We start from the raw sequence: 12,092 nt of genomic DNA, 5'->3' as shown, positions 1-12,092 counted from the left end.
GGACAGAGGGTTTCTTTTCTCGTCTTCTCTCCCGCGCGAGGATGATGACCAACTGGACGGAGATCTCATCGTCCGCATGCCCTCGCACAGATCTCAAAGGTGAGATCAAATCCAAAAATTAATTGACGGCCAAGGTTCTGATGTCACATATCCCCCTCCACTCCAAACTCGTTTAATCGCCCTGTCGTGAAAATTAATTGATGTCCCCAGGCTTTCAATTTCTAAATAAGCTCCATACACTTTAAACATTTTTTAATAAATAAATATGTAGTGTTCTTTGCCTCGTTTAAGAACTATAGATTACCCATCCTCCTGAAAATTCGCATATAGATTCTCAGACCAACAGTGGTGAAAATATCCTTTTTTTTTTTTCTTTCTTTCTTTTAGAAAAAAGGAACAATTATTGAACATAGTGAAAATCCACAAGAGAAGTTAGAGCTAACTGGAGGCCCAAGCTTTCAATTAGGACAATATTATTAAAGGGACTTGGTATAATTTGTGAATATAATTAAATAAATATATGCTCACAAATAATTCTATAGGGCAAAAACATTTAAAAAAATAAAAGAAAACGATTCCATTGCTAAACCTGTATCCATGTAACGGCTATGAGGGGCATTTTGGTACCTAAAAATCACATCGCATTTGAAAAAGGTCGACCCCAAAAATTCGCCCCACTAACAAAGCCGCTCCCAACTGCTCTCTTCCTCTGCCTACTGCCGTTGCCGAGCACAGCAGCGTATTCTTCGATTCCCGTCTCGTCGTCTCTCTCGCTTCTCTTAGAATCTCCATCTCTGTCCGCTCCTCTCCTCAGATGAGATCCAAAGCACGGCCCTGAGATCCATCAGCACAAGCAGCATCCAGGTGCGGTCGTAGAAGAGCCGCGGCAGAAGCGAAGATGCAAGGCCTCTTCGGATCGGTGCGTAGATCCCTCGTGTTCCATCCGAGCCCTGATCGGATCGAGGACGGCGGCGGCGGGGGCAGAAGGATCGCGGAAAGGATTGGATCTTGCCTTAGGAAGTCCAGGATCGGGCTGGGTCTAGGGTTCGGAGGGTCCACTCCCAAACTCCCTCCGCCGGTGCCGCCGCACCGGGTTCCGGCGGACGATATCCCCCCCATTCGTTGGCGAAAGGGTGAACTCATCGGTTGCGGTGCCTTCGGCCATGTCTACATGGGTATGAATATCGATTCGGGGGAGCTTCTTGCGGTGAAGCAGGTAGGCGCTCGTTAATTCCTGTTGTCATGCCTAGAAACTTTGATTTCGTTCATTTGGCGATCGTCTTGATCCATGGGCGTGTTCGTGTGCAGGTCTTGATGGGGACTAGCGGTGCTTCCAAGGAGAAAGCTCAAGTTACGATTTTTCCATATCATTCCCTTTTCGTCTGGTTAAAACCCATTTTCCCATTTCAGAAAGCATTGACTCTGTTGTTGACGATTCTTTTATTTCTTGTTTATCCTAACTTGGTGTTAGGCTCATATAAAGGAGCTTGAGGAAGAAGTAAATCTTCTTAGAAACCTATCTCATCCAAATATTGTGGTGAGTGACTTTGTTTAGGTTATTTGATGTCAACCCAGTCCTTTTTTGATGAAGTTACTTGCTTCGTATTGTTCATTTAGGTGTACCTTTTGATCTTGTCCGGTTTGTAACAGAGATATCTGGGAACAGCTAGGGAAGACGAGACCTTAAACATTTTGCTGGAGTTTGTCCCAGGTGGATCCATCTCGTCATTACTTGGAAAATTTGGGTCCTTCCCAGAGGCTGTAAGTAACTCTGTTTTTTATACTGGTCAGGGGAATGATACAAATGCTGATGCTTGCTAACATTGTCCCCTTTTTGAAACAGGTTATAAGAATGTATACCAAGCAGCTCTTGCAGGGGCTCGAGTATCTTCATCAAAATGGAATCATACACAGGGACATTAAGGAATGGCATTTTTCTTGACTTTTGGCTCGAATGCTTTGTTTAACTTTTCGTCTGAAAGTAGTTAAATCTTACCAATTCAGGGTGCAAACATTCTCGTGGATAACAAGGGTTGCATAAAACTAGCAGATTTTGGGGCATCTAAGCAAGTTGCAAAGCTGGTATGAAAGAAAAACAGAGAACTTCTTTGTGATACTCTTTATTAAAGTCGTTCTGCCAAATACAATGCTCTATGTGCTCGTTCTTTGTTCAAACCAACACATTTCTAAACTCATCAAACTTCTACTCTTGGATATGCATTGTAGTGAACCAGTAAATAGACTTCCAAATGATTTATATTATTCTATCATGCTCATAACCAATAGTATATGTTTTAACAGCTGGTAATCAGATTATGTGTCAAGGATTTTTATAATGCATCTTGATGTGATCAGTTAATGTCAGTCATTTTAGGCTTTTCTTTCCTACAATTGCAACTTAAATAAGTGTTTAATCTTTTCTTTTTTTTTTCACTTTTTCACATCTCTTTCGTTTTGCCTCTTATATTCTTCTTTAATACATCCTTTACCTACAAGATATGAACCTATCAGGCAAATACCCGCTTACCGAGTTTGTGAAATAGCCTTAAAATTTTCACAATTAGTTTGCACTAGATAAACTCTGTTCCAGCAAAGGAGAAGTATTTAGTCACACTAAGTTCTTCTCATATTCTTTTCTGTCGTGAGACCTTATTTCCATTTCACTGTTTACTTATGAGCATAAAATTTTGTTAGGCAACTATGAATGCAGCCAAGTCAATGAAGGGTACTCCATACTGGATGGCACCAGAAGTAATTCTTCAGACTGGGCATAGCTTGTAAGCATAAAATTTTTCCACCTTATTCTTTTTAGCATCAGTAGATATCTAGATGTACATTCCTTTTCCTTTTTCACTTCATTGCATGAAGAATTTTGGCTTTTCCAGAACATTTTGGCTTCTCCATTTTTTTTTCCTTTTCCTAGCTCTGAAGAAATTAACAAAACCTGTTTCCTCTTTAATTTGTGTAGATGATTAGATATATGCTGGACGGTAATAGTTTTTGCTGAGCTTATCTTGTACATTGTTTTGAGAAATATTTAAATAAACATTATTACTGAAGTTATTTCATCGGTTGCTGTAAACAGAGTTTACACATTTAAGTAGATAACTGAATTCGATATTTGCATTATATGAGTGTAAAATAAGGACATGAAATACATATAACTAACTTTACTTCATGAGAATCCATATCTTTAGATATTGGAGATAATGCCTTAATGATCGTGTTTCCCCTTTCTGCATGAGTTTGATTATTTTGGCAGAGATTGCTCTTTTGTTTGAATGTTCTCTCTGAAACTTGTTTAGATGTGAATATCATATTTGATTTTATTTTTTAATAATAAATATCAAATAATTCAGGATGCAAATATCATTTTTCTCTCTTCTATAATCTGAAATGGATACTAATGAATACCAGCACCATGCAACTAAATTTTATGGCATTGGTGATCTAAGTACAGGGTGGGAAATGACATTCTTTTCACAATCCTAGTGCTACAACAACAACAATAACAACTATTCATAATGTCTCAACTGTTTGGGTTGTCTACATGGATCTTTTGCTGCCATTGTGTAAGTCTGTATAATCCTGTACATATAAGGCAAATATGGAAAGCATATTGGCCAGAACAAGTCTATATTTATCATTAACTATCAGCAGAGCTATCTGGTTCTGTTGCAAAAAACAGGATGATCGTAGAACAACTGTGTAATAATAACAAATGAATGTATGCCAATGAGTTTCTGAAACCAACCTACATAGCTGAGCCACAATATTCTCATGTTTGGCATCTGTTTATGCCTTGAAACCAACCTGTATAGCATGTAAAGTAGTTTCGCGAAGTTGCTTGTACAGTAGTAATGGATTTCATTATATCCATGTTTGGGATCATTATTCTTCATATTAGATGAGCATTTGGGTTTGTCACGGTTATAACCTGATTAAATGAGACATTTTAGAACAGGCATAATTATGGCAAAGTAGTTAGATTTGTATTTTGGAAGGGGTGTTTGTATTTTAAGCTTCTCTTTTCTGTTTTCTTGCATTATTGCTTAAAAGATTATACTACTAACTATTTTGGTACATATTATACACAGTTACGCATTAATTTTTTGCTATCTAATTTCCTCCTGCAATTTTTCTGGTAGAAGGCCTGCTTGGTTCTTGCATTTCTTCTGCATATTGGTTCTCTACCAATCTGTCCTTAAATGGACATTAACCTTAAAATTGTTGTCAATTCTATATTCAGTCAGTGTACTGCTAGTAATTCCAGAAGCACAGTTTTGATCTTGCATGATAGGACTAAATTTTGTTTTTATCTATTATTTTCCTAATTCTCTTTTGCTAGCAGGTTCTTTTTGTAACATCAAAAGATGCTAGTTGCTTTTGTTGGGCAAAATTGAGCTGCCAACTGCAATATGAAACTAGTGTGAACTTCATTTTAATTGGTCTAACAGATTACTAAAGCTTGAAGCCACAAATTATATTAATAACTAATTCATGATTTTTATTCCCATTCCTGTACTTTTTTATAATTTTCTCTGCCTTTTCAGATGTAATTGCAAGCATGTGTTTTCTAGGGATATGATCCCATTTACCAACATGAACAGCATTGTGATTGCTAATTTGAACTTCCGTTACTCTTTTCCCTATAACGATGCACTTGTGCTTGGATTAGATATAATTTCTGAAAGATTATCAACTTTCTCAGCTCAGCTGATATATGGAGTGTTGGTTGCACTGTCATAGAGATGGCTACAGGTAAGCCTCCCTGGAGTCAGCAATATCAAGAGGTACGCTTTTCCCACTGTCCTGATGAAATTTGATTGGGTGCATAAACTGCCCAATTATACCTTTACCATTCCTTCTCTGGTAAAAACTGAATTATGATCCAGGTTGCTGCTCTTTTCCACATTGGAACAACCAAATCGCATCCTCCTATACCAGAACATCTTTCTTTGGAGGCAAAGGATTTTCTTTTGAAATGCTTACAGAAGTACACGCTCTTTCTTTTTGCATTCTTGATGGTTTGGCATTTTTATTCCATTTATTTTCTGGAGTTATTCTTCAAAGTTATTTTCTTGATGCTGCTCCAGGGGAAATTGGTCAACCAGACTAATTTGTGCATAATTAGACTCTTCTCTGTTAATGCCTGTCGAATACCAGATGGAAACAAAGTTAATTTTGGTTCATAGTGAACTTGTTGCAAAAACCAAGGATCTCCACAGGCTGCCATGTGAAGACTGTAAAATTCTCATTACATTAATTGTGTGCTAATAATTTGTTAAAGCTGCAAAAATTATAAATATTAAAAAAATTCAAAGAAAAAGAGTGACATGAAAACTATTTTCAAGTACATTTACTGGATTAACAAGCTACTAGTATTGACAATTGGGCATGTGAATGCCTTAAAAATATACATCTTTTTCAAGACTCCTAGCTCGTGCATTTTTCTTCTTTGCTTGGTTTTTTTACTTATCTTGTGCTCCTTGCCAGATTTCTGGGAGTCTAACATGTAATTTTTTACAGGGAACCAAATCTGAGGCCCACTTCATCTGATTTGCTCCAGGTACTGTTGATCCTGAAGTTATCATTTGTTATCTCATATGTTATTTACTTCTATTAAAACTTTCATGCAGCATGCTTTTGTTACCAAGGAATTTCAGGATATGCATCCAATACACCACTCTGCACTTGCGGTTAGTTCACTCCATGTGGAAGCTAGTCATCTTAAAAAGTTCATGTCCTACCGCTTTTACAATATTTCTTCCTTGACACACTTGCCATATCAGGAATCCACAAAAGATGCAGCCCTGCCATCGAAATTGTACATGAAAAGCATGTAAGCAAGCACTAATTTCTTTTAGACTACCATTTAATTTCAATATTTGACTTTGGAGAGGCTCTATTGCAGCAATACTCTAGTGGTTGGCAACAGAACTTGTTGTGACGGATTGGACATAGGTGGCTGTGGTAGTGGTAGCAGCAGCGGAAGATGCTCTACTTTCTTTCGTGGAAAGCTTTCTTCTGTGAGACCAATATGGGACATGAGTACTAGTAGTGATATGTGCCGGTTGGACGATAAAGATGATTTTCCAGTTGTTGGATCAGTAAGTCGCAATTTAGAGTCATGTGAGAGATATTATAAAATGCTTACATATAATTAAGATAGTATCTATTGGTATTTGTTGGTAACTTTGGTGCTTTGATTCTCCAGAGTTTCAACCCAATATCTGAGCCCTTTGATGACTGGTCAAATGAGTTTGATATCAATTTAAAGCACAAAAAAATGGACTTCAATGACTTAAGTGAATCTTTCATCGATGTTTCATGCACTAGAAAAGGGGAAAAGGATTTTACATTTCCTTGCAAGTTAGTTCCTGAAGATGATGATGAAGTTACAGAGTCAAAAATAAGAGCTTTTCTGGATGAGAAGGTAGACACTTAGTAACCTGTTTATTTCTCTTGCATTCTCTTTTCTATTGTGGATAATAGATTTAAAGTTAATCTTGATTTTCCATCTTCTTGGTCTCATTTGGTCATGAAAATGGCTTCACATGTCTTACTTGATGAGATTTATAATCGAGAACATTTTCTTTTCACGAGGACAGGCCCTTGATCTGAAGAAGTTGCAGACACCTCTCTTCCAGGAGTTCATTAATAGCCTAAATAACAACAATGAGACATGTGCTGGAAAGAAAAGTGAGGAAAATATGACCAAAAATTTAAAATTTCCTCCCAAGATCAAGACTTCACCCAACAAGAATATAAGCGGGAAGACTGTTCCACTTGTTGGCACAGCTAATAGGGTGAGTCCTGAAAATTGCAGCAGACGAGTCTCAAATAGTGGGGAAGAGAATGATCAAGTCCTAAGAGAAATTTCACCTAAGTTTAATGAAAGGGGAGGTCTTCTTCAAGATGCTCAACAGGAACCAAATTGCCCAAGGTTTGATAAAGACACTTCTGTTGAAAATTATCTCATATGTGCTGCCTTCTGTTAAGAATTCTGAATTAGATGGTCTAAAATTAGCTGTTTAGCACTAGATTGGCTTCCTAGGCTACCAAATTCCTAAAATGAGAAGCATGTTCTCAACAGTGACAAATTTTCGGAGAGACGGAGGAAATGGAAAGAAGAGCTGGATCAAGAACTTGAGAGGGAAAGAGGTACTTTATATGATCCCCATCTTTATTATCTGGATTTATTTGGCATTATAAGTGGACCATTACCCTTTTTTCTTGCAGAGATGATGAGGCAAGCAGGTTATGGGAGAATATCTTCCCCAAAGAATGGATGGTTAAATCAAAAGAGAGACCGAATATGATTTACCTTCTTCAGGCAAAAGATGTACACAATCTAGTGTCTGGAGCATACCTTATTTTTTCTTTCTCAATTTGGATGGCAGTCGAAATATCAGTTCTTACGGATGTTGCCTGTTTGGTGTTCATATGCTGTTTGAGATTTGCAATCTCTCTAGCTAGCATATGTCAAGAGAAGGGACCCGAATATGATTTACCTCCAGGCAAATGAGTGTACACAATCTACTGTCTGGAGAATACCTTGTATTTTCTTTCTCAATTTGGATGGCAGTCGAAATATCAGTTCTTATGGATGTTGCCTGTTAGGTGTTCATATGCTGTTTGAGATTTGCAGTCTCTCTTGCTAGCATATGCTGAGAGAAGGGACCAATATGATTTACCTCCTTCAGGCTGAGTGTATGCAATCTAGTGTCTGGAGCATACCTTATATTTTCTTTCTCAATTTGGATGACAGCCGAAATCTCACAGATGTTGCCTGTTATTTGTTCATATGCTGTTTGAGATTTGCACTCTCTCTAGCTAGCATATACCGAGAGAAGGGACCACCGACAGTCTAAGCATAAGAAGATTTCAGAGCCACCTTCAGCAATTAGGGCTATAGATGGCTGGAAATTAAATGCTGTAAAATGTTGCCTTGTGTTCACCATCGGGTGTAAGATTTTGGTTAAGAAGATTTGTTGATGCAAGGACCATTAAATGCTGTAAAATGTTTATGTTTTTGGCCTCTCCCGTGCATATGCTTGTTTTCAAGTCAAGATAGAATCAGTCTGAATATTACTGGACAAATGTAACATTTCTTTGTAATAAACACCAGATTCTTACTGTATATGTATATATATTTTGTGAAAGACCACTACTAGAGATTTTGTTCCAAAACCTCTTGGAAGAAGTTTGGTTGAAGGAATTATTTAACATCTGTATGGGTGATTTTCATTAAGATTGCAGATGTAATGGGGGGGGGGGAGATTGAAATAAAATATGTTGTTTATGAGAAGACATCTTGATCATCATCCGGGCACTCTCAATCATGGTTTTTCATTTTGCATACTGGATCTGTGCTGGTGCTCGATCAGACCTATATGGTTCAATATATGCCGACCTACTGACATGTGGTATGATAACATGTACAGTAACAAGCACAAGCATGTCGCATCCAAATATTTTCTTTATTAAGAACATCCTACCAAATTAAACGATGAATATTAGAAATAGAAGCATAAGAATGTCATGAATCTTTTCTCTTCTAGTTGTAGATATAGCAGCGGCAAATTGATGATGTTTTTTACTTGGACTTGAAGTTGTTGCTGATAGAAGATAAGATTTCCCCAACTTGATAGAGGATAAGATTTCCCCAATTAGATGAGAAAATCTCTCTATTCTATTTATTCTATTGAGGGAAATCCTTCCTCCTAATCTGTATAAATAGGAGAGGAACATGTTAATAGATTCAAGCTAAAGTTATTTCATTTCTACAATAAAGCTTCTTCAATTATTGTTCTTATCTTCTATTATTTTTATCATGGTATCAGAGCCGCTTGCCTACAGCTTCCTCCTTTGTTGCAGTTTCCTCCTTTGCTGTAGTAGCATCACTACAACATTGCTGTAAATTTCTTCTCTACCGTCGTAGCCGTTGTAATCGCAACCACAACCAACGTCGTTGAGAAAAGCGAAGCTTCGCTCTTGCCTTCGGCCAGCGACCAACATCGCTGAGAAAAGCGAAGCTTCGCTCTTGCCTTCGGCCAGCGACCAACATCGCTGAGAAAAGTGAAGCTTCACCCTTCGGCCAGCGATCAATGCCGTTGCATTCCTAAGAGGCTCTGTGGTCAATCCTCATCTTCCTCACCGTGGTAGTCTTCGCTGATCTGTCAACATTCGGCAGACTTAAGGAGAATGAAGGGAACGCTTGTGCCATCACAGCAACAGCAATCGCAGCAGCAGTAGCGATCTACACTTATCTTACTCATGAAGCCTCTCGCTTGTAAATCATTCTTTGCATCGATCCAAGATTGGTATCCTTGTTAGGAGCACCATCTTGCGGGGGCATGATAGAAGATAAGATTTCCCCAACTTGATAGAGGATAAGATTTCTCCGATTAGATGAGGAAATCTCTCTATTAAATAGGAGAGGAACATGTTAATAGATTCAAGCTAAAGTTATTTCATTTCTACAATAAAGCTCCTTCAATTATTGTTCTTATCTTCTATTATTTCTATCAGTTGCAAAGTAGGAAGAGAATAACACCAGAGAAACAATTAGGGTCGGGTGATATGTATCATTCCTCGTTACTTCTAAAATGTGGAACATCTTTTGTGTCGCCAGGAGTTGCAGTCCGCGAGGTAGAAGATCTCCTGATCCTCGCCGAAGCTATTCGCCTCAGTCGATCACAGGCATATTGCCGTGAAGATTCTCCTCATGCTAACAGGCGTGTCATCTGAGATAGGATTGCCTTGACCAAGTAGCACAGAACAGGATATGGTTATGTGGATCCTTGGAAAACTGCATCGTCATTGATTTTAGATGGATGCTGTAGCTATTCATTTCGTCCTGACGAGAGCTACAGTCGGTCACCTGCATATCGTCGTCGGACTCTCCTTACGCTAACGGGTGTATGACCAGATCTTTATTATCGCTTGATATAGGACTACTGCCTGTCCCTCGTGTATGATAACGCAATTTAGAATCTCGTTCGTGTTAATCCCAAATATATTCTGCAGGACGCCGCAGCCGCAGCCAGAGTTAAGTGAACCATGCTTCTACGAGATATATTTTGCAGGAGCAGCAGCAGCAGCTGGAGTTGAAGTCAGATGCCTTGCCTAAAATACTGTAGGACCATTGTCAAATTCCGAATCATCTAACTCAGGTTTCATGTAGATCGATCGACGCAGAAACAAAATCTCCTCTTATATAATAGTATTTTTTTATTGTAAATTAATATATTTATAATTATAAAATCTATCTTCATCTCGAATAATTCTCTAGCGTTTGCTCTCGATACGATGTTATCTTCAAACAAAACTGTTTTTTTTTTAAGCATAAATACCAAGTAGGGAATAAGCTAGAGTTCAAAAGAAGCATATAGCAATATTTTGATCTCATATTAATAAATACGAGTAATTACAACATGGATCAATAGGACATCAACTAACAAGATTAATAGATTATATATTGTCAGAAATATACTCACAATAAATGATTCATAATCAACATGAATTAATCATATATTGATGCCTATCATATCATTATACATAATGCATACTTATTCAAACATTTATTATAGTTGTATGTCATGAATAATAATATTTTAATAAATAATATATTATATTTAATGCATACCACAATAATAACAAAAATCAAATCATATGACACATTGTCACGGACAAACTGCTAAACAAGATGTTTGATGTAATGCTTATGTATGTCCGTGTCTTTTGGTATATTCATGTTTTGTACAACATGTAGCAGGATGGTCGAAGGCTTAATAGACCCATTTTAGTTAGGTTGATGGCCGTTTTAGGCTTGTAAATAAAGGTTGTGTCATGTGGACACATGTGAGATATTTTCGGTCTATAATGGATCATTTTGACCCTTTGTTATGCAACTATTCAGAGCTTGTAAAGTCTGTTTGTAATTTGCATTGTCTATTAAGTGTTTTCGGATATGTTTGCTTGTGGATCCCGAATGAAGCATTTTCTCTAACCCGTTATCTCTTTTGTGGGTCCTAAGGGACATGGGAGGCTTCGGGGAGGCTGACCTTTACGGACGAACACGCAAGGGTGCCGCATGACTTAGGCAAAACCAGCTAAGTCCATGACAGATGGTATCAGAGCGGGACAAGCACTCATAGAAACACTTATCATGCAAACGTGGGGGACCTAGCGAGGCTGCGTTGAGGGCAGTCAGCACACTCGTGACCGTTTGGGGGAAAACGGGCATGGAGATGTAGGGAAAAGGAGTCGCTCGGAGGAGCGGGCATCTGATATTGGCATTCAGAGGAATGGCCAACCCTTCGCGCAAGAGGCACCACGAGAACAGATAAGCTTGGAAGAATGTTGGAGCGCACAAAGGTTGGGATGGCTGAGTTTGAGCTATGGCTCAATGTTAACAATTATACTTGATGGTGCCCAAGGCAAGCAAGGCGCTTGGTAAAGGATGAGACCATCCAAGGTGGAATGAGTTATTTAGCGACCGAAAGAGTTGTGCAAAGCTCACAGAGGTGAGGGGAATTTCTAACTCAAAGAATTCGGTACTCATGCATAGGCTTGTATGCAGATGACGGAATGTTCGCGGCCATCCCAAGGCGATCGAAACTTGGCGCCATGGAGCATTGAAACTTTCTCTTCGACATGTGAAGGATACATTTGTAGGAGGCTGAATTGTGCAACGAGTTCAGCATGTTGCTAGGCCTTGAGTGGTGCAGCGGGGGCTGTATTGATGTGGAGTCGCAATCTAGCAAGGGTGTTTGCAGAAAGCAGAACAATGCACAGTTTGTTCAGTAGATTGGAGTAGTCCAAGGGGATGGTGGTCTCCGAAATGAAGAGAGATGTTTCTCCAACGGGACAGTTATCTAGGAGGGATAAGTCTTGGCTCTCCAGAGGGAGAATCATGTGGGACGGACCTCACAAGTTGAGGAGGAGTACCTCAACAAACAACAACTCTACGAAGCTCAATGACTGAGCAAGCGGCGATGAGTCGTCGCATGATCTCGCTCGAGAGAATGCATTGGTAGATGCATTGCGAGATCAAGTGGGGGAGCGACCCAATGCAATGCAAATGA

The 12,092-nt window shown here is 38.8% G+C and overlaps 1 protein-coding gene across 1 annotated transcript; it reads left to right on the top strand.

Annotated features, from left to right (window-relative positions):
* Positions 1-676: 676 nt before the first annotated feature.
* On the top strand, positions 677-8,186 carry LOC135650070 (mitogen-activated protein kinase kinase kinase NPK1-like). The gene is made up of 17 exons (XM_065169174.1): positions 677-1,216; positions 1,309-1,350; positions 1,472-1,537; positions 1,651-1,761; positions 1,844-1,925; positions 2,006-2,082; positions 2,695-2,777; positions 4,712-4,793; positions 4,896-4,996; positions 5,530-5,569; positions 5,640-5,699; positions 5,793-5,842; positions 5,915-6,110; positions 6,218-6,436; positions 6,612-6,946; positions 7,097-7,164; positions 7,243-8,186. The coding sequence occupies exons 1-17, from the start codon at positions 899-901 to the stop codon at positions 7,320-7,322; spliced, it is 2,010 nt and encodes a 669-aa protein (XP_065025246.1). The 5' UTR covers positions 677-898; the 3' UTR covers positions 7,323-8,186.
* Positions 8,187-12,092: the final 3,906 nt, after the last annotated feature.

The sequence above is a fragment of the Musa acuminata genome, chromosome BXJ3-9 (assembly GCF_036884655.1).
Source record: "Musa acuminata AAA Group cultivar baxijiao chromosome BXJ3-9, Cavendish_Baxijiao_AAA, whole genome shotgun sequence".
NCBI classification, from domain to species: domain Eukaryota; kingdom Viridiplantae; phylum Streptophyta; class Magnoliopsida; order Zingiberales; family Musaceae; genus Musa; species Musa acuminata.
This window is presented reverse-complemented; position numbering and strand designations above follow the sequence as displayed.